General features: G+C 36.3%; 1 protein-coding gene across 4 annotated transcripts in view; it reads right to left on the bottom strand.

Moving 5' to 3' along the window:
• Positions 1 to 27,869, bottom strand: part of TLK2 (tousled like kinase 2) — a 118,510-nt gene that overhangs the window by 57,488 nt on the left and 33,153 nt on the right. For 3 of the 4 annotated variants that reach the window (XM_036899760.2, XM_036899761.2, XM_036899762.2), the window contains exons 3-7: positions 11,137 to 11,208; positions 10,192 to 10,261; positions 9,160 to 9,203; positions 8,342 to 8,437; positions 73 to 240 (exon numbers count right to left, since the gene is read on the bottom strand). In XM_036899760.2, the coding sequence (XP_036755655.1) occupies positions 73 to 240; positions 8,342 to 8,437; positions 9,160 to 9,203; positions 10,192 to 10,261; positions 11,137 to 11,208 (450 nt within the window). The remainder of the gene's footprint in view (positions 1 to 72; positions 241 to 8,341; positions 8,438 to 9,159; positions 9,204 to 10,191; positions 10,262 to 11,136; positions 11,209 to 27,869) is intronic. The other variant, XM_036899763.2, reaches the window with a different exon arrangement.

Genomic DNA, 27,869 nt, shown 5'->3' with positions numbered 1-27,869 from the left:
AATAATTACTCCACCTTCAAGGAGCTCCGGGGCAACAAGGATCCGCATAAACTTAGCCTTGGTACTACTCACTGAAACAAAAGTGAAGCAGAGGCCAGCTCCCCTCTGTGCCAGCTGCTCTGTGTCCAGCCGGGGTTTCGCTAGCATCACCGACATCAGGGTTGGCAGGGCCGACTGCTCTTCTGATACCTCCTTTGCAGCACTGCCATCTAAACCATAGAGAGGCTGTTCTACTCGTCGCTGGAAAACATTAAAGAAAACGCACAAATCACTTAAGAAAGAAAATCTAATATTGCCAAACATGAAGCAGATTAAAACAGTTAGCAAATAAAAGAATTAAAAATAACACCCTCTGTAAAAACAAGTATGGGGAGCATGATTAGCATTATCATTGGATTATAATAAATCTAAAATCTGAGTTAATATCTTATTTAAATTTTGTAAATTATATTTTAATGGTTCTGTATCTATATAACATTGAATCTCCAGATTATCTTATAGGGTTCAACAAATCAACTTCATAATACCATCAATCCTACAAAAGAAATGTCGTTTCTATCCTGCAGATAAACGAAGATTAAGACATTTGCCCCTAATTTATAGGTAGATCTTATTTCACTCTCAGTTCTATTCTCACCATACCATACTCAGATGTAAAAATCTAAAATAAATACAAGCAAAACAAGTTCCACAATATACTAATAATATAACACAATTATGTATGATTTATTCCAGAAATGTAAGGACAGTTATTATTTACGAATCTATTAATGTACCTCATTACCTTAATTTAAGGGAGAAAAAAAAAACCAAGACTCTTCCCTTGAGATGCCAAAAAGGATATGCACAGTTAGACAACTCTTTAGAAAAAAAAATGGAAGTATCCATCTTTAACACAACAAAAATAATGTTTCCCAGAAATCAACATAAATATAATTAATGATGCTATACTAGAGACACTCATCAAAGTTAGGAACTAGATAGCGGTTAACACATTAATATCACAATAATTCTACATTATTATAGAAGTCTCAGCCAATTTGGTAAGAAAAAATATGAGGTATAAGCATTGGAAAATATTAAAGATTTAAAAGTGTCATTTTTTGATGATATAACTATTCACAAAGAAAACCAAGCAAATCAACTGAAAAACAACAAATTATACTTAGTAAGATGGCCAAATATAAAATAAATATACAAAAATCAGTGGCTTCCACATATACCAACAGTAACTGATTATAATCAGAATATGTAATCGAAGAAAAAGATTCAAAATTTCAAAAAATCTGTAAAATACTTAGACACAAACTTAAGAAATAGGCAGATTACATATAAAGAAAAACTAGTTTCATCGATGGGCTGAAAAGTTAAGTGGTGATACCATGTTCCTGGATTCAAATTTGATAGACGTCAAATTTTTCTAAAGCAAATGCTTAGGGATTTTTTTTTTGGGTCGTCTTGTTTTTTTTAAGAGAGAGTGTAGTTTTCTCCTGCACCCTTCTGGGAAGTTACTTTATGGAACTCACAAATTAACTCTGAGGTTCACTTGGAAAATAATCAGAATTAGCCACAAATTTTTGATAAAGAATATCACGGACATTTGACTAGCTATTAAAACATTACACAAAGCAACAGTAACTAAATCAGTCTACTACTGGGTACAGGAGCAGAGAGATCAAGCAACCAATGGCACAGAATAAAAAATTCAAAAATAGATTCATATAAAATGGAAGTATAATTTGTGATTAAAGCACATTTCAAATTAGTAGGAACTTATTAAAATATAGTAGGATATTTACATTGGTATCAAAAACAGACTATTTCCTTGTACATAAAAATTAAAAGAATATATAAACAAATGGTTTTATGACTTTCTAGTGGTGACAGATTTTTTAAGCGTGACATTAAAAATACAAACCATATAAGAACATCTAAGAAGAACACAAAACCAGTAAGTCATAAAGGAAAAACACTGATAACTTTTTGACTACTTCAAATTTTTTTTCTTTTAAATGGTGAGAGTCAACATAAAAGACAAAATACAAACAGGCAAAAATATTTACAATATAAATGACAGTGAGTTAACAATCTTAATAAATAATGTGCTCCTACCCATCAGGAAGAGAAAAGAAATACTTCAGTAAATAAATAGGCAAAGGACCTAAACAAGCATTAAAAGAGAAATCAAAAAAAGCTATTAAATTTATGAAAAAATGTTTAATATCACTAATGAAGAAATGTAAGTTAAAACAAGCTTTTTTCTCACTGGCCAAGATTACAATGATAAAATTCAGTATCACAAGTATACAGAAACTGGACTCTCTGATCATCTGCTAGCGATTACATGATGATATTTTAAAGAGAGCATATTCTTTGAGTAGAGAGTTATACTTTGGAACTCTATCCAAAGGGAAAAAATGCGTAAGTACAGATACATATGCACGGACATTCACCGCAGCACTATTAATAGAATATAAAATGTTTACGGGATATTGGTTAAACAAATTAATACAACAGAAATGAAGAAATCTATTATATCAACATACAGGTATACATGTAAGTCCATTAAACTCTTAACAGTAGTTCTTTTGGAGGGAATTCTCTATTTTATCACTTCTGAATTGTTGGACTCTCATAAACAGCATGTATCACTTTATCAGGAAAAACTACTTCATGTTTTCACTTTAGAAAGTAGAAGTAAAATAAACTAACCAAAATGATACTGACAAAGGAATTCAGTTCTTTAATCTATGAGCAGAATCTACCTCCCTAAGACCAACACTCTTATCTCACCAAATCCAAGTTTAAATTCTAGCTCCCAAACACTTGTGATACCCATCCACAATATTCTCACTACTTGGGAGAATGAATCTCTGACGTCACAATATTAAAATTAGTCGTTCTGTTATTTATTCAATAAATATTTGACAAGGGCTGAAAGATTTTTAAATATTTCTATAAATTCAGCAGGCTGTGATGTTTGACCCAGTCTTCCCTTAGAAGACAAACTATAAAGAAAGGACAAAATATGAAAAAGTTATTACAAGCATCAAAGGGTTGGTAAGATAGTAGAGATCTGCAGGGCAAAATCTATGGGAAATCAGGAACACAAGACAGGTAAAAGCAGCACCAAAGTCATACTTGCCCTAAGGATAACTATAGCTCCTGATTTCCATTCCAGAGCACCATGGTGCCAAGCAGTCAGTTGCAGACAAAGGCCCACCCAGGGCAGGGAACTCAACAACAAACCCTTCCCACTTTAAACTGGGCTTCCAAAGGGCTACACACTCGGGGAAAACACAAACCAGATGAAAAATTTCCCCCACCCTCAGGGAGCTGCAAGGAAGTTGCCTTGGCAATGGCCGGGGGCTCCCAAGAAATGTTAACACAATCCAAATCAGTTTTGCCTGGGTGGTTGCAATAAACAAACCAAACAAAACACAAGCCATGAATTTAGTAGTTAGAAGTGATGTTAGATTGGTAGAATCTCTAGGCCCTTGTAAGAAGCAAATAAAAAATTCTCCCTGAAGGAACACATCTTCATCCTAGATCTCAAAGAAATTTCCTAAGTAATTTCTCCAAGAACAATGAGCAACACACAGAAAAAAAATGAAGCATTAAAGAAATAAAGCCTTGAGCAACAGCTAAGAAAAACAAGAGACAGCAGAAACAGATTCATGAAAACACCAAATACCAGAATTATCAGACAAAGAACTGTGTATACTAGATTTTTAAAAATAAAAGACAGGCTTGAAAATATCTGCCAAAAAGATAAAATAACAAAAATTAGGAATTCAAGGTGTTTAACAGCAAATTAGATACAATGAAACAGAGAATTTGAAAACTGAAAGGCAGGAAACAATCCAGAATGGAGCATACAGAGACAAAAAGAAAACAGAAAGAAGAGGTATAGTGATGAAGTGAGACAGTCCAACATATGGTTAATTGGAATTTCATAGGAAGAAAAGGAGAACAGAGCAGAGATAATATTGACAAGACAGTGGCTAGTAATTATCCAGAACTGGTACAAGACACCAACCCACAGATACCAAAGCCCACAAATCACAAGCAAGAGAAATAAAAGGACACATTACAGCAAACTGCAGAGAACTACAGATAAAGATTTCAAAAGCAGCTGGGGGCTGCGAAGCAGACACTTGCAAAGAAATAACAAGTAAATAAAAGGTGTTTCTCAATATCTTCTGGGGACCAGAAGATAGTAATGATACACTCAGTTGTGTTCAAAGAAAAAAATGGCAATCTAAAAATATACAAAGCAAAAAGATCTTTCAAGAATAAAGACAAAATGAAGTTTTCTAAGCTAACAAAACCTAGAGAGTTAGAGTTAACCCCCAGCAGATACATACGAAAGGAATACTAAAGGAATACTTTGGCAAAAGAAAAGTGACCTTATGTAGAAGTAGTAAGATACAATGAGGAAAAAGTATAAAGATAAGTATATAGGTAAGTCTAAACCAACACTGATAGTATAAAATAATGAGGTTTTATGAGGCTTTAAAAAAAGGGCAAAGTAAAAACATATGCCACTACCATGAAGTTAGCAGCAGGTAAGTAGAGTTAATGTTTTCAGGTTGTCATTTATTTGGGAGGAGGGTAAAGATACTATTAACATAAAATTTTGGCATATTAATGATGTGCAGTAATTTGAAAGAGAAACACTAAAGAGGGCCTAGCTCCTAGTAGAGGAGGGAAACATGAAATAATGGGAAAAAAAATCAATCCAAATGAAAGGAGAAACACAGGACAGGCAGGAAAAAAAAAAAAACATTAAAAGATGGTATATGTAAACCCACTATAATAATAATTATATTAAATGTAAATAGGATAATATCAAAGTTAAAAAAGGATTAGAGAATGAAGGAAAAAAACCTCAACTAGATGATATTTGTCAGTTACCTTGAAAACATAATAATGAGAAGTTGATATAAAAATGGAAATATTTATGCCCTACAATGGTTTGGATATGTTAAACACCAGATAAAATGCATTTAGAGCACTGTTTGGGTATTACAGACTAAAAACTGAACAAGATATTATCTCTTCATGTCAAGTGGGAGAAGTAGAATAATTACACCTTTATGTAATAAGCACTGCAAGATGGCAACAGCAGTAAACAAAGTGCCTGCTCTCATAGAATTATTCTAGTGGAGAAGGTAAGCAACAGATTAACTGCATGGTTAAAAATTAAAATATAAATTATTAAGCAAAATGTGTTAAAATTGTACCACACGCAAAAGACAATGAAGGATCCACAACCGATGGCAACACAGATGACTCTCACAGAAGCAATGCTGAACAAGAGAAGCCTGACACAGAGTATACACTGCATGATTAAGTACAGAAACAGGGAAGACTCATCTATGGGGTTAGAAGTCAGGATAGTGGCTATCCCCAGTGGCAGCGGGGGAGCTAATAACTGCAAGGGAGCATAAGGAAGTTTGGGGGAGGGGGTTAGGAATATTTGTTTCTTGTGCTTATACAGTCTGTGCAAATTCATTAAGCTATAGACTTCTATGTATACTCCTCTAAGACATGTATAAATAAGAACCAATGAAAAATTTAAATATACATGTCAGGTGATAACTAAGAATTAAAATAAAGGAGAATTAGGGACAGAGCAACAATGGGTAAGGGACCACTATTTTAGAGTTGATCATGAAAGACTTCTCTGATAAGGTCATTTTTGAGCAATAACCTGATGAAGAAATCACTAATCATGCTGTTCCTGGAAGAGGGATTAGCAAGTACAAAGACCCTGAAGCAAAAAAGAGCCTCGCAGCAATAAAGGAGCTTCAAGGAAGCTGATGTGGCTGTAGTGGCATGAGGGAGACGGAGACCAGTTGGAGATGTCAGTCAGGTGGGTGACGACAACACAGATCACATAGGAGCTTCTAGACAACATAAGCCTAGAACAGTTTGGACTAACCACTGGACAGTTCTCAGCAGAGGAATGCCAGGATCTGTCATGAGTTATTGAACAGACTCACTTGGGCTACTATATGGAGAACACATGAGACATATGCAGGAACAGGGAGACCACACAGGAGGCTAAGGCAGAGAACAAGAATAGAAAAGTGATCAGATTCTGACACATTTTAAAGGAAAAAACAGGACTTACTGGTGGATTAGGAATGGGGCATGAGGTTATGACCTGAAAAAGGAGACAGAGTAAACTCATTTACCAGAATAGGGTAGACTGTAGGAGGAGCAGGAGGTGGTGGGTGTTCTGGTAGGGAGGGGGAGCAGAAATTCCTTTGTGGACATTTTAAAGCTGTCCGTTAGTTATGTAAGTGCAGATGTCAAGTAGTGAATTGGATACATAATTATCAGGGATGCCAATGCCCAAGTAAAGGGCTGGCAAGTTATTCATCCTAAAAGGCACATATGGATAGTGACATGAACAGCTTGGTGGGTTTGGTGTAGGAGCATGTGAAAGTCCCCTTCTGATTGTTTCTGTTTTTTCAGTAAAATAAAAGAGCAAAGCCATCAGTGGAGACAGTAGAGGGGGAGGAAGTGTTGCTGAAAGCTTGTAGGAAATGACAAAAATATGAGCTATTTATCTAGGAAAGGAAACTAGGGAAATATGACAGGCCTGGCAGGCAGCTAGAGGTCATGAACTTTTTAAAGTGAGATCAAGATCAGCCAGCATGGGTGTATGCATTTTCCTCCAACCATGCTGAGCTGCTTAGAGGCAGGCAAGGAAAAGGTGGAAAATTAGATTTAGCCAAGGGCCAGGTTTCTTCAGGCAAGTATGATGGAGAGAGAGTGGGGAAGGGGATTGAGGGGATCAACAGATCAGTAATAATAAAAACAAAGCACAAATTTTAAGTTGGGAGGAGAAAGAAGTTCTCAGAGCAATGGAAAAAAGGAAATTAAGGTTTGGTTCCTATTCCAACACCTAATACCCACTTAGATCTGCATCACGATGGTGATGCCCAACCCCGACCCATATCACTGGGAAGGAACCTCTGAACTCCCCAAGCACATCTCTTTTGTCTTCAGGTTAAGACTTGACTTAAACTGACAGATGATAGGTCAGTAGTCACAAAATTAAAAACCAACTGAAAAAAAAAATTTCAAGAAGAAAAGAATAACAGACAACAAAAATTCTGTAAATCATATCTGTCCCACAGATAATTCTGCAATCTCATTTAACATTTAAAACTTTTAACTGGTTTAAAACTTAAGAAAAATAAAAGACACAGGCCTCAATAGTTATCTAATAAATCTCAACCAAACCAAATAGATCTACACACCAAACATACCTAACATTTTAAATTATGGCAAGGATGACAAAATACAACCAAAATTTTCCAGCTGACTCTACTTTCAAAAGTGCTTTAATAATTATAAGTCATCCTAACAAATGCATGTTTTTAATGAGACAGAAGACGGGAAGAAGTGCATTTTAAAACACTTTAACAATACTGAAGACTAAATCACTTAGGAAAAGAACAGTTAACCAACTTTGCTGAGAAAGAGTAAAACAACTTTCCTAAAGAGACACCTAGAAAGAAAACTTCTAATCTTAGGGAGACCCCTCTTCCCCAAGATCCCACAGCAGTATCCAAGGGAGGCACTGGTAGACAGAACACACTGTCAAGTAAGAGGTCTTACATGATATCAACAAATTGCTCAAAGGCACTCAAGCAAATTAACACAAAATCCTACATTAGCTATATGGATTCTCAACCTTGGCCACTCATGACATTTTGGACCAGATAATTCTTTGTTGTGGGGGCCCTGTTCTGGGCATTATTGGATGCAACAAGCATCCCTGGCCTCTGCCAAGTAGATGCTTATGGTCCTCCCTAGTTGTGACCAAAGATTACTCTAACATTGCCAAATGTCTCCTGAGTGGCAAAACTGCAGGCTTTTCTAAGATCTTCAGCTCTCATGTATAGGCAAGAAACAAACCTATCTCAAGTTTATATAGCTTCTCTACTACGTCACTGAATAAGCCTTGAGAACAATTCAAATGCCACAAGCTAATCAAAAAAGTTGTAAGAAAAGAATTGTTATAAGAACATATAAGTTTGGCAAGCATGAAAACCTAATGTTTGGGTTGGAAATCACTTCCCTGACAGAACACTCAGATGTAGGCTCAGAGGCAATTTATTATACTGAGAAATAGAGTTAGTTCTTTTAAAATGAAAATGTACAGATTTGAATCTAAGTGACTGATAGATAATACTATGAATGTTTCTCCTTAATGCCTCATTCCCCTTGGGTAATTAATGGAAGAGAAACTTTCACTTGAGTGTTCCTGGGCTTCTTGTCTCCTACAACAGGTGTCAAATTTCTACAGGTGAATGCTTACCGGTAAGGGATTGGATAAGGAATGTTGCGGTGAGGATCGTGCAACTGGTGGAACACTTCTGCCAGGGCTGGTTCCTGGCCCGCTTCCCCCAGCAAACTGGCCAACAGGGAAAAATGGATATGAATAATTCAAAACAGTACTATGCTTCAGATAAGGAGAGTAAAAGATTAATATATAAACAGGTCTTAATTATATATGACCCCTTTAAGTTTAATACATCTTATTCTAGAGAGAAAATGTCATTTAAGTCAAATTCTGCCAATGAGATTTTAAGAAGGAGCTCCAGCAGAAATGTACCAAGATAAAAAGAAAACATGGCTGGCTAGAAAGCTGAAGGTACACATGGTTTTGAAAGGACGTAAGAGAAGAATGTTTTCCCTTCTGGTCTCAAAATACAGGAAGCAGGAATACAGCGGTACAGTGGCTGCCAGTGTCCTCTTTAGTACCATTAACCACGGGTCAGTGAGCTCGCTACATGCTCCATGGACTACAGGGAAGAGGACAAAAGAGGGGTTCAAGTCATTCCACTTCAATCTTTGTAAGACATGGAACCTAGTCTGGCCAAGAGAAAAATCACCTCATTTGTGAATTTTTATATCATCACAGACAAGACACATCATCACAAATTTAGCTTTAGGAAGTTAGCAGCAGTTTCCTCTTAGAGAGAGAAGGGGTGGCATCAGGCTGATAAAGATGGAGAAGGAGGGGAAAAGCACACAGTAAAAGGCAAAATACTGCTTTATTAAGCCTTAAATGAATGTGAGGATTTAGGTTTTAAAAAATCACTATAGATTTTTTTCCCAAAAAATTTAACTTACCTCAAAGTAATCACTAATTTTATGTCCCCTAGGAGTGCCTTTCCCTGCAAATGAAACCAAAGTAAGTATAGTTTTTCCAATAACACATGTAAACCATCATTCACTAAAATGTACTGTGTATTCAGTAACTGCATATGTTGTTATCAATTCCAGTGCAGGCTTTACTTTTAACAAATGAGCCAAAATACCTGTATCCTAAGAGCAGACACAGTTTTCTCCATATAATAAATGTCTAAATAAACAGTGAAAGAAGACTTTTCCACAGCTTGCTTTCCTTGAAGATTCACCCATCTTTCTTTTATAAATAGACTACCTTATGCCACTACTGTAAATTAAAATAAAACTAATCTATAATCTACATCACCATCTAAGAGAATAAGAGTTCAAAACAAACGGGTTTATTCTAATTCACAAAAACCTTTATGTGACCTTGTCACTTTGGGAGAATTTCCCCCCCAAAAGTAAAAAAATGATTTGTAGATTAAAAAAAAACAATTAAGAAGAAATATGTAAAAAAGACTAGAGCTTCAATTGCTTAGAACGGGGGGCAGCAGGAGAGCCAAACCAAACCATTTATTCTTTCTTTAATTATATGAAAATATTTGGTATTATAACTACCATAGTTATAATTTTCAATTCAATAATTGACATGCAAGGAAGCAGGTAGAAAGGACAACTATGTAAATGAAACCATTTCTGCTTGCCTGTAACAAATCACTGATAATTATGCAAAACATAGTTAAAACTCCAAGGTAAGTGCTTTTCGGTACAGTACATGTTTAGTCTGAAGAAAAACTTGTGATGAGAAAATCATCGACTTACAACAGGGAAAACAAGAGTCCCCAAAGAACTGACAGTTTTGTCATGTGTGTATCAAATGGCAAGTCTATAATAAACAGCCTGGTAGTCCCCTGAGATACACAAATCTCCTTTGTTAGGAACCTCTGTATACAAACTAATTATTCAGTGTAAGTTGGAAAATTCTAAGTCCATAAGAATTTAGTATTTTTATTGGTGTGAAATTATTACTACCTTGGCTAGTTTCATATGGTTCAGCTTTTCTTTTCCGGTTTCGCTGGTCATTCTGTTTTTTCTCAGGAGTCTGTTAAACACCATATACATAACAATTAGCATTTTCTTAAAATTTTCACATTATGAAAATTAGAGTTTATAAAAAATATCAAACTTATAAGGAAGACTTAACTGACACAGACAAGTCCTAAATCATGTCCCACTCTGGGCAGTGTCATGAAAAGAGTACAGGGTCTGGAACCAAACCATTTATACAATTTTGACAAACTTCTAAAATATCAGAGCTTCAATCTACTCATCTGTAAATTGGATTTGTTGCAAAGCTTAAATAAGATATTTTATAAAGCACAGATGTAGTACAAACATCTAGCATACAAGGCTGTCAGACAGCAGCTGTTACAGTATTTATACTTTAAAAGAGTTTAAATCCAAACCCTATTTTTCAAAAAGGGAGTATCTGCCTAATCAATCAACTGGCTCTACTTTACTGAAACTTATATCTAACTGCAAAGTAGATGGTTGTAGATTTGGACCCACATCCATACAGCTAGGTTATCTGCCTAAAAAAATCATCTTCAAATTCTGTTACTAAAGTTGGCCAAGGCTACACTGACCCACTCTATTTAAGTACTGAAAAGTGTTAAAAATTCAAGGGCACCTAACCTAATTCAGCTGCAACTGAAAATTTCTGCCTTTTATTGATGGCAACTAAGCAAAAAAAATTTTTTTAATAAAGGAAGATAACACCCACACAAGATTATAATAATAAAAAACCATCAGGACCACATCACATCTATACAGACACAAAGAGCACATACCTCAAAGGGGAGCCATTCACACAGACCCTAACGGTGCCCTGGGAAGCTCTGCAGTGCAATCCTTTAACACAGACTGGAAGTGTGGGAATACGAAGTCTTGCAATTGCAAATGGATGTGGTTTCTTACCTCTACTTCTTTATCACTCAAGGACCCCACGCTGCACAAGCTCTGGTTGGAAGACTCACTATTGAGTGGCCCCTGGAAAGAAAAAAAAAAAAAGGAAACCTAAGATGACAGCAAAACTGAGGAGGAAGACTGCTGACTTTGATGTCTAAGCCAGGTCAATGAAGGCAAGAGTTACTGCAACACCTCCAACCAACTTGAGAAGAACTCAGTCAACCATAGTACAATAACCCTCATGTTAAAGTTCCCCAACTGCTATTATTTTCATTTCCTTTATTCACTCTAGTCAGGTGCAAAAATACCCTGCTAAATAAGAGTACTTCCACATATAACGAATTCATTTTTTAAGGAAAATAAGTAGGGGAAATCAATTCTCTTGGCCTCTTGTATCACACAGGCAGTATCTGAAAGTTGAGATGTTAAAGAATTTATCAAGGGTTCCTTATGCAGGGTGGTAATGGCATTATTGAAAACAATAGAGCAGTCTAGGCAATTAGTGGAATTTAACAGCTGGGTTGGTCAGGGAGCAAGCCACACCAGCACCAGTCATTCCAGGGTGACTATAGGGAGAACTCAGCTATGCCTCCCTGAGGAGCACCACGAGAGGCTTAACGCTGTGGGGATTGAGATGGTAGAAGAGACTTCACTAAAATAATCCAGCCAGTTACTAAATAAACAAACATGCAAGAATCCTACACTGAGCAAAGCATTTTTTTCAAAATATGAAGGCAAAAGAAAGACCTTCTGAGATAAACAAAAAGCTTCCTCAATCTGATAAAGGGCATCTACAAAAAACTACAGCTAATATCACATTTAATGGTGAAGGACCAGATGCTTTCCCCTAAGACATGGCACAAGACAAGGATGTCTGCTCTCACTACACCTATTCAATACTGTACTGGAGATTCTAGCCAGGCAATCAGGCAAGAAAAGAAATACAAAGCATTCAAACTGGAAAGGAAAAGAGGTAAAACTATCCCAATGCACAGATGACATGATTTTGTATACATAAAACCCCAAGGGATCCACTAAAATGCTATTAGAATTAATAAGTGAGTTCAGCAAGGCTGTAGGACACAAGATCAATGTACAAAAATCAGTTTTATTTCTGAAAATGAAATTGTCATGAAATTTTTTAAATATGAAAATGAAATTAAGAAAACAGTTCCATTCACATTAGCATCATACTTAAGAAATGCTTTGGAATAAACGAAAGTGGAAAATTTCTACTCTGAAAACTACCAAAAAAATCATTGCAAGAAATTAAAGATCAAAACAAAAAAATCCTTGTTCATGGGTCAGAAGACTTACTGTTAAGAGGTCGGTCCTCTACTAGGTGATCTACAGATTCAATGTAATCCCTATCAGAAACCCAAATGACTTCTTTGTAGAAATCGACAAGTTTATCTAAAATTCCTATTGAATTACAAGGGACCAGAAAGGCAAAACAATCCTGAAAAAGAACAAAGTAGGAGGACTCACATTCCCTGACTTCAAGACTTACTGCAAAGCAACAGTATTCATCAAGACAGTATAATACTGGCATGAGGGCAGATCAATGAAATACAACTAAGAGTTCAGAGATAAATCCATAATCTACAGTCAAATGATGGCTGACAAAGCTGTCAACACCACTCAATAGGGGGAAAATAGTCTTTTTAACAAATGGTGCTGGGACAACTGGATGGCCACAGGCAAAACAATGAAGTTGGACACTTTACCCCACACCACATGTAAAAATTAACTCAAAATTGTTCAAGGACTTAAATATAACAGTCAAAACTATAAAACTCTCAAAAGAAAACAGAGAGGGGTAAATCTTCATGACCTCAGATGGGACAAAGGATTATTAGATGTGACACCAAAAGTGCCAACAACAAAAGAAAAAATTCTCCAAAATTGTATCAAAATTTGACTTTTTCAAAATTAAAAACTTTTAGAGGTTGAAAAGACACTATCAACAAAGTAAAAAGACAACTCAAAGAATGGGAGTATTTGTAAATCACCTATCTGAAAAGGGATTTGTATGCTGTACAAAGAACTCTTACAACTCAATAGAAAGACCACCCAACTTTAAAAAGATAATGTTTTTTAAATTAAAGTATCATTGATACACAATCTTATATTGGTTTCAAACACACAACACAATGGTTCAACATTCACCCATACTATCAAGTCCTCACCCCCTCCAGTGAGGTCACTGTCCATCAGCGTAGTAACATGTTACAGAATTGTTAACTGTATTCTCCACACTGTACAACTGTCCCCATGACTAATCTATATTGTGATTACGAATTATAGGGCCCCTCTATCCCCTTCTCCCTCCCCAACCCTTCCTCTTTGGCAACCACTAGTCCCTTCTCTATGTCTCTGAGTCTACTGCTGTTTTGTTCCTTCTGTTTTGCTTTGTTTTTATACTCCACAAATAAGTGAAATAATTTGGTATTTGTCTTTCTCCACCTGGCTTATTTCACTGAGCGTAATACCCTCTAGATATATCCATGTTGTTGCAAATAGGATTTCTTTTCTTCCTATAGCTGAAAAATATTCTGTTTTGTATATGTACCACATCTTCTTTAACTTTTCATCTATTGATGGACACTTAGGTTGTTTCCATATTAAAAAGATATTGTTTACTTTTTTTACTAAAGTATCATTGATATACAATCTTATGAAGGTTTCACATGAACAACACTGTGGTTTCAACATTCACCCATATTATCAAGTCCTCAACCCCTGCCCACTGCAGTCACTGTCTATCAGTGTAATATAATGTGTTAAGAGTCCTTACTTGTCTTCTCCATGCTGTACTGCCTTCCCTGTGACCTACCTATATTGTGATTGCAAATTATAGTGCCTCTAAATCCCCTTTTCCCTTCCCACCCACCCTCCCTTTCACAGTAACCACTAGTCCCTTCTCGGAGTCTGTGAGTCTGCTATTTTGTTCCTTCAGTTTTGTTTATTTTTTAGACTCCACAAATGAGTGAAGTCATTTGGTACATGTCTTTCTCCACCTGGCTTATTTCACTGAGTGTAATTCCCTCTACCTCCATCCATGTTGTTACAAATGGGTAGAATTTCTTTTCTTTTCATGGCTGAATAATATTCCATTGTGTATATGTACCACATCTTCTTTATCCATTCATCTACTGATGGACACTTAGGTTGCTTCCATATTCAAAAGATAATTTTTAAGTTATCTTTTAATTTAAAAAGATAAATGTAAAACAGACCCATCGCTCAATGGAACAGAATAGAGAGCCCAGATATAAATCCACACATATATAGTCAATTAATATATGGTAAATACATTAACTGACCAATTAATATATGAATATACAAAGGGGAAAAAAGTCTCTTCAACAACTGGTGTTGGGAAAACTGCACAGCTATATGCAAGAGAATGAAACTGGATTACTGTCTAACTGAATACACAAAAGTAAACTCAAAATGGATTCAAGTCCTAAATGTAAAACATGAAACCATAAAAGTCACAGAATAAAATATAGGCAAAATCTCTTGAACATAAGGATGAGCAATTTTTTTCTGGATACATCTCCTTGAGCAAGGGAAACAAAATAAAAAACAAACAAGTGGGAATACATCAAACTATAAAAAGCTTCTATACATCAACAGAACAAAAAGGTGGCCTACAGTATGGGAGAATGTATTCATAAATGACTTATCCATTAAGAGGCTGACATCCAGAATATATAAAGAACTCATATGCCTCACACCAAAAACAAATAACCCAAATAAAAAATGAGCAAAGGATCTGGACATTTTTCCAAAGAAAAAATACAGATGGCCAATAGGCACATGAAAAGATGCTCCATACTGCTAATCATCAGGGAAATACAAATCAAAACCACAATGAAGTATCACCTCACACCAGTCAGAATGGCCACTATCCAAAAGACAAGAAATAAAGTGTTGGCAAGGATATGGAGAAATGGGACCCCACCTACACTGTTTATGGGATTTTAAATTGGTGCAGCCACTGTGGAAAGCAGTATGGAGGTTCCTCAAAAAAGCTAAAACCAGGAATACCACATGGCCCAGTAATTCCACTTCTAGGAATTTACCCAAAGAAAATAAAATCCCTGGCTTGAAAGACATATGCACCCTATGTTTATTGCTGCATTACTTTTAATACTGAAGATATGGAAGCAACCAAAATGTTCATCAACAGATGACTGGATAAAGAAGATGTGGTCCATATATGCAATGGAATATTATCCAGCCATAAAAAAGGAAGAAATCCTGCCATTTATGACAATATGGACAGACCTAGAGGATATTGTGCTAAGTGAAATAAGCCAGGTGGATAAAGACAAAAACCACATGATTTCACTTGTTTGTGAAATATAAAAACAAAATAAACAAAATGAACAAAAGAGCAGCACACTCAGACAATGAGAAGTGACTGATGGCTGTCATGGGGGAGGGGTTAGGGTAGGTGGGTGGGGGAGGGTGATAAAGGGGCACAAAAATTCTCAATCAAAATGTAAGTTGGTCATGGGGATGGTAATACAGCATGGAGAATATAGCCAGTGAGTCTGTAACATCTTCCTATGCTGACAGATGGTAACTGCACTAGTGGGGATGAGGATTTAATAATTTGGGTGACTGGTGAACCACTGTGTTGTATACTTGAAACTAATGTTAAGATTAGTATGTGTATTAACCATACTTCAATTTTTAAAAATCTAAAAAGATAACCCAATTTAAAAATGGACAAAAGATTTCAATATCCATTTCTCCAAAAATGATATGTAAATGGCCAATGAATATAAGAAAAGAAGCTCGATGTCATTAGCTAACAGAGAAATACAAATCAAAACCTAAATGAAATATCCTTCACATGTACTAGGATAGCTAGATTCAAAGAAACAAGAAAGGGCTGGCAAGAATGTGGAGCACATGGAACCCTCATACACTTTTGGAGGGAATGTAGAACAGTACAGCTGCTTTAAAAAACAGTCAGGCATTACAGCACTAAATTATGTTTTCTACCTTTATCTTGCATCTACCTGCTACTTCAGCATTTTATTAAAAAAAAATAAAGAAGAAATGTGGGATTCACATAAAAATCAAGTATAAAAATCAAATGAATAATCATATCTGACTTGTTTATAGTTCATGACGTGTGATCAAAACCGAAAACTTCTGTGATAAGACTGTCCTTGCGCTGTTCACCATGTAAGAACTTGTTCATTATGCTTCAGAAGATTGGAGACTGTTGAGAATTAGGCTTGGGGTTGATTAATGATTGTGCATTGAGTCCCCTATACAGGATTTTATTGTTGTTAACAACCATTTGATCAATAAATATGAGAGATGCCCTCTCAAAAATAAAAAAAAAACAGGCAGTTCACAGTTCTTAAACAATTAAACACAGAGTTACTCTATGACACAGCATGCTTCTCCTAGTGATATACAGGAGAGAAACTAAAATGTGTCCATACAAAAACTTGGACACAAATGTTAACAGTGGCATTATTCACAAAAGCTGAAAGGTGTAAACAACCCAAAAGTCCATCAACTGATAAATGGTTAAAAAACGGTGTATCCATCAATGGAATATTATTTGGCCACAAAAAGGAATGACGTTCTGATACATGCTACAATACAGATGAACCATGAAAACATTTTGCTAAGTAAAAGAAGCTGGTTATAATAGATCACACTATCAAATGATTCCATTCATATGAAAATCCAAAATAGGGAAACCTAAGACAGACAAAATAAATTAGTCATTGCTCAGGATAGGAGTAGTAAGATACAGTGGTGATATCTAAAAAGTATGAGGCTTTTCTTTTTGGGGTCATAAAAATGTTCTAAAACTACTGATGGCTGTACATATTTGTGAATATACTAAATACGAATGAACTGTATATTTTAAACAGGTGGTTATATGGTATATGAATTATATCTCAATAAACTATTAAAAAACAAGTTACTAGTATTAGTGTCAGAATTTACATTCCTATTAGGATATATTAAATATTCCTTCCACTGTATCCTTAAAGCACTACTTTTTTTTTTTCATACTTAAGTTTTTTAATTTTCTTTTTTTTTTTTTTATTGAAGGGTAGTTGACAACAGTATTACATTACATTAGTTTCAGGTGTACAACACAGTGATTCAACATTTATATACATGATAATTCTAGGTACCAGCTATCACCATACCAAATTGTTACAATATTTTGACTATATTCCTTATGCTATACATTACATCCCGGTTACTTATTTATTTTACAATTGGAAGTGTTTATATATATATATATATATATATATTTTTTTTTTTTGTGAGGGCATCTCTCATATTTATTGATCAAATAGTTGTTAACAACAATAAATTTCTGTATAGGGGGGTCAATACTCAATGCACAATCATTAATCCACCCCAAGCCTAATTTTCATCAGTCTCCAATCTTCTGATGCATAACGAACAAATTCTTACATGGAGTACAAATTCTTACATAGTGAATAAGTTACATGGTGAACAGTGCAAGGGCAGTCATCACAGAAGCTTTCGGTTTTGTTCATGCATTATGAACTATACACAGTCAGTTCAAATATGAATATTCATTTGATTTTTAAACTTGATTTATATGTGGATACCACATTTCTCTATTATTATTATTTTTAATAAAATGCTGAAGTGGTAGGTAGATACGAGATAAAGGTAGAAAACAGAGTTTAGCTTAAAGCACTACTTTTAAACTGTAATTAATACAATATGCTCAAGAGCCTCATAGTCAGATACTTGTGAAGCTACAAAGAGAATAAAGTGCAACCAAAGAGAAGAAATAAAATAAAATCATGTATTCCCAGCGACATCAAACGGCAAAAAACTTACTCCTGTAATTACAGAGTTCCATGATGCTTTAAGGGGAAGAGCTATATTTACATAAGAATTCTATAATAATTTAAATTGAATATTTCTATGCCCAACTTTTAAAAATATTCTGCTCATGAATTATCTTTATTAAAACTTTTATGAAGTTACATTTCCCCCCCTTGGATAATGATAAACCGTGTGACTATATTTTAGCTATCCTTACCCACCAAATATTCCTCACTTTCAAAAGGAAATGGCAACTGTGATGAATACGGAGAAGAGAACTGGAAGAACCTATTTATTAGCAGTTGCTGATAGTGAAATAAACTCTAAAGAGTATGTAACAGTGGTGTACACTGTAGCATTTGAAAAATCAATGCAGGAGGCACAGGGATCCTTATGGTTCCATGGATATGTGTGTCTAACCAAAAGAAAAAGGACTAAGAATTATTTAATCTTCCCTTTCCCTTCCTTCTATGAAGCACAGCACCCCAAATTATCATAAAATCATTAGATTTAATTTAATTAGCAGGGATAAATGACATATATTCCCTGTTCTCATACAGCTTACAATCGAGTAAGGGAGCTAACCAAAGACTTTTAGGCAAACTGAACATTATCTTTCAAGAAAATTATTATCATTAAAATACAATAAAGCAGAAAAACTGAACTAAATTAAAGGATTAAAAGGCATGACTAAATCCAATGTATGATCCTTAATTTGATCCTGGATATCAAAACAAAGCAAAACCAAACAACTATAAAGGACATTAGGGGACAAAGGCAGAAAGTGGACTACATATTATTAGATAATCAAGTCCTTTTACAAACTGATCTATTATTATCAGTTCCTCAGTTGTAAACTTTCCCATTTGTTGCATCTTCTTACTAAGGTGCTTTTCAGTTTTGTATGCGTTCATACTCAGCTTTGGGAGAGCTGTCCCACATTTCAGGGATTAAGGAGCAATCCCCTAAAGGGCAGTTTAATGGTTGCCTCTGCCAGGGCTCTGTAACATTCGTCAGTTTTAAACACATTTCTACTTTAGTTTTCCTACCCCGGATTTCCACACAATGCTGGAGTTTCCATTTCTTACACTAGGCTTAAAAAGCCACAAGTCCAAAGGTATATGGCTCACTACTATCCTATGTCCTGAACTGGTGGGCATTTTTACTAGTTCTAGTTCATAGATTAGCTTGCCCCTTCCCAATCCCCAGTTTTATACAGTTTCAGTTCAGGCCTCTGGCCTCAGTTACTATCTCCAGGAGTAAACTGAACACCAAGGCATGAAAGCTTATGGGCCATCAGGGCTTAACTCCCATTCACTGAGACATCTTCAAATATTTGAAGCTATAATAACTGAGATTCAACTTTTCCCATTATTCTGACACTGCTGGAATTATATAATTTTCATGTTATCTCTTTAAGCCAGTCAACTCTACTGAATTGTTTTATCATCTCAGTTTGTTCCTTTCAATTTAGTTGCCTAGATATAAAATCATAGCATTTGTAAATAGTACGTTTTATCCTCCTTTCCACAATTTCTCTTATTAGTTTCACATTTACTGTATTGAATAAAACATAATCATCATAAATAGCATTGTTTTGTTCTTCTTTTTTCAAGGTAACTCCTCTACCTTTACTATTAAAGAGTGGATCAAGGCCTTTTCAACAAATGGTTCTGGAGTGATTACACATCCATAGGCAAAACCATTCATATGAACTTTGACTTAAACCTCAAACCTATTTTAATAATTAACTCAAACCAGATTGAGAACTTAAATGTAAAACATTAAATCATAAAACTTTCAGGGAAAAAAAAAGATAAAAATCTTCACAACCCAGGACTAGGTGAAGAGTCATAGACTTGACACCAAACGCTTGATCCATAAAAAAACAAAATTAATAAATAGAACCTCATCAAAATTAAAAACTTTTACTTAGCAAGACCCTGTAAACAGGATGAAGAGAGAAGTCATAGACTGGCAGAAACTATTTGCAAACCAATATCTGACAAAGGCCTTGAAAGTAGAGTATATAAAGAACTCAAATTTTTTTGAAATTCAATTAGAAAACTGGCAAAAAAACATGAATACACATTTCACTGAAGAGGATATAAAGACATCTAATAAGCATAAAACAGATGTTCAGGGGCAGAGACAAGAGGGCAGCTTGAGTAGAGCAGCAGAAATCTCCTCCCAAAACCATATATATTTTTGAAAATACAACAAATACAACTCCTCCTAAAAGAGAGACCAGAAGACACAGGACAACAGCCAGACCACATCCACACCTGCGAGAACCCAGCGCCTTGCGAAGGGGGTAAGATACAAGCCCGGGCCCGGCGGGACCAGAGCGCCCCTCCCCCCCAGCTCCCTGTGGGAGGAGAGGAGTCGGAGCGGGGAGGGAGAGGGAGCCCAAGACTGCTGAACACCCAGCCCCAACCATCCGCACCGGAGCGCAGACACACAATGCGTGCGTGGGGTGTTGGATACTAGGGAAACAGGACAGCAAGACCTGAGAGCGGGTCCCCGCAGCCAGCGCCCCCGGGACAAAGAAAAGCGAGTGCTTTTTGAGTGACCCCACAGCTGGACAGAAGCGTACCGGGACACTTAGTTCAACATCTGGGAATCCCAGGGAATTCTGGGCATCCTAACCCCCTGGTCGGCAGCGCAGCACGGAGGCCCCTGATGGAGATAAACAGCCTCCCGGCGTTTCCCCTCCGATGCAGCTCCGCCATATCTGAGCAACTGCCTGAGGGAGGCCACGCCCATAGCAACCATGGAGCTTAACTCCACAGCAACTGTGGAGCTTAACTCCATAGCTGCCCGGCAAGAATCAGAAGCCCCATCTGCGCGCAGCTGCCCAGCACAAGCCGCTAGAGGTCGCTGTTCTCCCAGGAGAGGAAGGCCACAAATCAGCAAGAAGGGACGTTTTCCCAGCCGTCACACACACCAGTTCCGCAAACTATCTTTATTGCCATGAAAAGGCAAAAGAATTTGATACAGACCAAGATCACAGAGTCAACCCCTGAGAAAGAGATAGACCTAACCAGTCTTCCTGAAAAAGAATTTAAAATAAAGGTCATAAACATGCTGATGGAGCTGCAGAGAAATATACAAGAGCTAAGGGATGATGTCTGGAGAGAGATTACAGAAATGAAACAATCTCTGGAAGGATTTATAAGCAGAACAGATAAGATACAAGAGGCCATTGACGGAATAGAAACCAGAGAACAGGAACGCATAGAAGCTGACGCAGACAGAGAAAAAAGGATCGCCAGGAATGAAGCAATATTAAGAGAACTGTGTGACCAATCCAAAGGAACAATATCCGCATTATAGGGGTACCAGAAGAAGAGAGAAAAAGGGATAGAAAGTGTCTTTGAAGAAATAATTGCTGAAAACTTCCCCAAAATGGGGGAGGAAATAATCGATCAGAACACGGAAGTACAAAGAACTCCCAACAGAAGGGACCCAAGGAGGACAACACCAAGACACATAATAATTAAAATGGCGAATATCAAGGACAAGGACAGAGTTTTAAAGGCACCTAGAGAGAGGAAAAAGGTCACCCACAAAGGAAAACCCATCAGGTTATCATCAGACTTCTCAACAGAAACCTTACAGGCCAGAAGAGAATGGCATGATATATTTAATGCAATGAAACAGAAGGACCTTGAACCAAGAATACTGTATCCAGCATGATTATCATTTAAATATGAAGGAGGGATTAAACAATTCCCAGACAAGCAAAAGTTGAGGGAATTTGCCTCCCACAAACCACCTCTACAGGGTATTTTAGAGGGACTGCTCTAGATGGGAGCACTCCTAAGACTAAATAGATGTCACCAGAGAAAATAAAAACATAGCAAAGAAAGCAGACCAACCAAATACTAACTAAAGGCAAAAAATAAAATCAACTACCCACAAAAGCAGTTAAAGGAAACACAAAAGAGCACAGAATAAAACAACCAACATATAAAGAATGGAGGAGGAGGAATAAGAAGGGAGAGAAATAAAGAATCACCAAACAGTGTTTATAACAGCTCAATAAGCAAGTTAAGTTAGACAGTAAGATACTAAAGAAGCTAACCTTGAACCTTTGGTAACCACCAATCTAAAGCCTGCAATGGCAATAAGTATGTATCTTTCAATAGTCACCCTAAATGTAAATGGACTGATTGCACCAATCAAAAGACACAGAGTAATAGAATGGATAAAAAAGCAAGACCCATCTATATGCTGCTTACAAGAAACTTACCTAAAACCCAAAGACATGCACAGGCTAAAAGTCAAGGAATGGAAAAAGCTATTTCATGCAAACAACAGGGAGAAAAAAGCAGGTGTTGGAATACTAGTATCAGACAAAATAGACTTCAAAACAAAGAAAGTCACAAGAGATAAAGAAGGACATTACATAATGATGAAGGGCTCAGTCCAACAAGAGGATATAACCATTATAAATATATATGCACCCAACACAGGAGCACCAGCATATGTGAAACAAATACTAACAGAACTAAAGGAGGAAATAGAATGCAATGCATTCATTTTAGGAGACTTCAACACGCCACTCACTCCAAAGGACAGATCCACCAGATAGAAAATAAGTAAGGACACAGAGGCACTGAACAACACACTAGAACAGATGGACTTAATAGACATTTGTAGAACTCTCATCCAAAAGCAACAGGATACACATTCTTCTCAAGTGCACATGGAACATTCTCCAGAATAGACCACATACTAGGCCACAAAAAGAGCCTCAGTAAATTCCAAAAGATTGAAACTCTACCAACCAACTTTTCAGATCACAAAGGTATAAAACTAGAAATAAATTGTACAAAGAAAGCAAAAAGGCTCACAAACACATTGAGGCTTAACAACATGCTCCTAAATAATCAATGGATCAACGAACAAATTAAAATAGAGATCAAGGAATACATGGAAACAAATGACAACACAAAGCCCCAACTTCTGTGGGACACAGCGAAAGCAGTCTTATGAGGAAAGTATATAGCAATCCAGGCATACTTAAAAAAGGAAGAACAATCCCAAATGAATAGTCTAACATCACAATTATCAAAACTGGAAAAAGAAGAACAAATAAGGCCTAAAGTCAGCAGAAGGAGGGACATAATAAAGATCAGAGAAGAAATAAACAAAATTGAGAAGAATAAAACAATAGAAAAAAAATCAATGAAACCAAGAGCTGGTTCATTGAGAAAATTTACAAAATAGAGAAGCCTCTAGCCAAACTTATTAAGAGAAAAAGAGAATCAACACACATCAACAGAATCAGAAACGAGACTGGAAAAATGATGACAGACTCCACAGAAATACAAAGATTTATTAAAGACTATTATGAAAACCTATATGCTAACAAGCTGGAAAACCTAGAAGAAATGGACAACTTCCTAGAAAAATACAACCTTCCAAGACTGACCAAGGAAGAAACACAAAAGTTAAACAAACCAATTATGAGCAAAGAAATTGAAGCGGTAATCAAAAAACTACCCAAGAACAAAACCCCCAGGCCAGATGGATTTACTTTGGAATTTTATCAGACATACAGAGATGACATAATACCCACTCTCCTTAAAGTTTTCCAAAATATAGAACAGGAGGGAATACTCTCAAACTCATTCTATGAAGCCAACATCACCCTAATACCAAAACCAGGCAAAGACCCCACCAAAAAAGAAAATTACAGACCAATATCCCTGATGAACGTAGATGCAAAAATACTCAACAAAATACTAGCAAACCAAATTCAAAAAGATATCAAAAGGATCATACACCACAACCAAATGGGATTCATCCCAGGGATGCAAGGATGTACAACATTCGAAAATCCATCAACATCATCCACCACATAAACAAAAAGGACAAAAACCACATGATCATCTCCATAGATGCTGAAAAAGCATTCAACAAAATTCAACATCCATTCATGATAAAGACCCTCAGCAAAATGGGTATAGGGGAAAGTACCTCAACATAATAAAGGCCATCTATGATAAACCCACAGCTAACATCATACTGAACAGTGAGAAGCTGAAAGCTTCTCCTCTGAGATCAGGAACAAGACAGGGATGCCCACTCTCCCCACTGTTATTTAACATAGTACTGGAGGTCCTAGCCACGGCAATTAGACAAAACAAAGAAATACAGGGAATCCAGATTGGTAAAAAAGAAGTTAAACTGTCATTATTTGCAGATGACATGATATTGTACATAAAAAACCCTAAAGACTCCACTCCAAAATTACTAGAACTGCTATCGGAATACAGCAAAGTTGCAGGATACAAAATTAACACACAGAAATCTGTGGCATTCCTATACACTAACAATGAACCAACAGAAACACAAATCAGGAAAACAATTCCATTCACAATTGCATCAAGAAGAATAAAATACCTAGGAATAAACCTAACCAAAGAAGTGAAAAACCTATACTCTGAAAACTATAAGACACTCTTAAGAGAAATTAAAGAGGACACTAACAAATGGAAACTCATCCCATGCTCTTGGCTAGGAAGAATTAATATAGTCAAAATGGCCATCCTGCCCAAAGCAATATACAGATTTGATGCAATCCCTACCAAATTACCAACAACATTCTTCAACAAACTGGAACAAATAGTTCAAAAATTCATACGGAACCACCAAAGACCCCAAATAGCCAAAGCAATCCTGAGAAAGAAGAATAAAGTGGGGGAGATCTCACTCCCCAACTTCAAGCTCTACTACAAAGCCATAGGAATCAAGACAATTTGGTACTGGCACAAGAACAGAGCCACAGACCAGTGGAACAGATTAGAGACTCCAGACATTAACCCAAGCATATATGGTCAATTAATATATGATAAAGGAGCTATGGACATACAATGGGGAAATGACAGTCTCTTCAACAGATGGTGTTGGCAAAACTGGACAGCTACATGTAAGAGAATGAAACTGGATCACTGTCTAACCCCATACACAAAAATAAATTCAAAATGGATCAAAGACCTAAATGTAAGTCATGAAACCATAAAACTCTTAGAAAAAAACATAGGCAAAAATCTCTTGAACATAAACATTAGTGACTTCTTCATGAACATATCTCCCTGGGCAAGGAAAACAAAAGAAAAACTGAACAAGTGGGACTACATCAAGCTGAAAACCTTCTGTACAGCAAAGGACACCATCAATAGAACAAAAAGGTACCCTACAGTATGGGAGAACATATTCGTAAATGACAGATCCGATAAAGGCTTGACATCCAAAATACATAAAGAGCTCATGCACCTCAACAAACAAAAAGCAAACCATCCAATTAAAAAATGGGCAGAGGAGCTGAACAGTTCTCCAAAGAAGAAATTCAGATGGCCAACAGACACATGAAAAGATGCTCCACATCACTAGTTATCAGAGAAATGCAAATTAAAACCACAATGAGATATCATCTCACATCAGTAAGGATAGCTACCATCCAAAAGACAAACAACAACAAATGTTGGCGAGGTTGTGGAGAAAGGGGAACCCTCCTACACTGCTGGTGGGAAGGTAAATTAGTTCAACCATTGTGGAAAGCAGTATGGAGGTTCCTCAAAATGCTCAAAATAGACTTACCATTTGACCCAGGAATTCCACTTCTAGGAATTTACCCTAAGAATGCAGCAGCCCAGTTTGAAAAAGACAGATGCACCCCTATGTTTATTGCTGCACTATTTACAATAGCCAAGAAATGGAAGCAACCTAAGTGTCCATCAGTAGATGAATGGATAAAGAAGATGTGGTACATATACACAATGGAATATTATTCAGCCATAAGAAGAAAAATCCTACCATTTACAACAACATGGATGGAGCTAGAGGGTATTATGCTCAGTGAAATAAGCCAAGCAGAGAAAGACAAATACCAAATGATTTCACTCATATGTGGAGTATAAGAACAAAGAAAAACTGAAGGAACAAAACAGCAGCAGAATCACAGAACCCAAGAACGGACTAACAGTTACCAAAGAGAAAGGGACTGGGGAGAATGGGAGGGTAGGGAGGGATAAGGGCAGGGAAGACGAAAGGGGGTATTATGACTAGCATGTATAATGTGGGGGGTAGGGGAAAGGGGAGGGCTGTGCAACACAGAGAAGACAAGTAGTGATTCTATAACATCTTACTACGCTGATGGACAGTGACTGTAATGGGGTTTGTGGGGGGGACTTGGTGAAGGGGAGAGCCTAGTAAACATAATGTTCTTCATGTAATTGCAGATTAATGATAACAAAATAAAAAAATAAAATAAAAAATAAAAAGATGTTCAATATCATTAACCATTAGGAAAATACAAATTCAAACCACAATAAGACTTCATTACAACCTAACATAATCCTAAAATAAAATACAGGGACAAAACTAAACGCTAGTTTAATATGTAGAAAAACTTCAACACTCATACATTGCTGATGAGAATGTAAAAAGGTACAGCCAATTTGGAAAACTGTGGCAGTTTGGAAACTGGCAGTTTCTCTTAAAACTAAAAATGTAGTTAACATTTATCACATGGCCCAACAATTATACTACTGGACATTTGTTCTAGTGAAATAATGTTCATGCAAAAACCTGTACACCAATATTAACAGTGGCTTTATTCATAGCAGCCAAAAACTGGAAACACACACCAAATGTCTTTCAATGTGTAAATGGTTAAACAAAGTGTGGCTAGCCATACATGGAATACTACTCAGCAATAAAAAGGAACGCGCTATTTATATACACAACAATTTGGATGGACTTCAAGGAAATTGTATCAAGTGAAATAAGCCAACTGCAAAAGGTAGTATACTGTATGATTTTATTATATAATATTATTTCTTAAAATGATGAATTTATAGAAAAACAAATCAGTGGTTGTCAGGAGTTAAGAGTTTTAAGAGAGAGTGGGTAGAGGTGGCTACAAAAGAGTAGCAAGAGCTTTGTGGTGATGGAGCAGTTCTGCATCTTGATTGTGGAGGTGGTTTTAAAAAGTTACACAAGTAATAAAACCATACAAAAGTACATACATATGCACACACAAATGATACATATACAATATGAAATATGAATGAATTCTGTGGATTTTATTAATGCCAATTTCCTGGTTTTAGTATCGCACTATAATCACATGAGATGCACAACCTGGAGGAGCAGGGGTGCATGGAACCTCCCTTATCCATTTTTTTTTCAATTTTCTTTAAATCTATAATTATTATTTTGAAATAAAAAGTTTTAAAGTTTTATTTTTTTATTATTTATCTGCTATAGTTAAGTAATAATGATAAACAATACTTAGGTAGCACTTGCTACATGGGCCAGGTAATCTATATTAGCACGTTTAATCTTCCTAACAACCTATTATGGGCTCAATTGTGTCCTCCTCAAATTTATATATTGAAGCCCTAATCCCTATACCCCAGCATTGTAATTTGGAGACAGACCCTTTAGAGACATAATTAAATTAAGTGGGGTCATTAGGATGAGCCTTAATCCAGTATGATCAATATCCTTATAAAAAGAGGAAATTAAGACACAGAGACACCAGGCATGCACACGCACAAAGGGAAGGCCACATGAGGACACAGAGGGGTGGCCCTCTGCAATCCACGGAGAGAAAGCCCTCAAAAGAAACCAACCCTGCTGACACCATGACTTTGGAATTCAAGTCTCCAAAATTGTAAGAAAATTATTTTCTGCTGTTTAAACCCAGGGGTCTGTGTTATGGAGGCCCCAACAAACTAATGTACAACCTCCTAAAATAGCTGTTAGTACTACTCTCATAGAAGAGAAAACTCTAAGAGAAACTGAGTAAACCCCCAAAGTCACAACTGGTAAAAAGCAGAGCGAAGATCTAGACTTAAGTGATC

Source organism: Manis pentadactyla, chromosome 4, assembly GCF_030020395.1.
Source record: "Manis pentadactyla isolate mManPen7 chromosome 4, mManPen7.hap1, whole genome shotgun sequence".
Taxonomy (NCBI): Eukaryota; Metazoa; Chordata; class Mammalia; order Pholidota; family Manidae; genus Manis; species Manis pentadactyla.
Note: the sequence above shows the minus strand (reverse complement) of the source record. Positions and strands in the feature narration are given on the sequence as shown.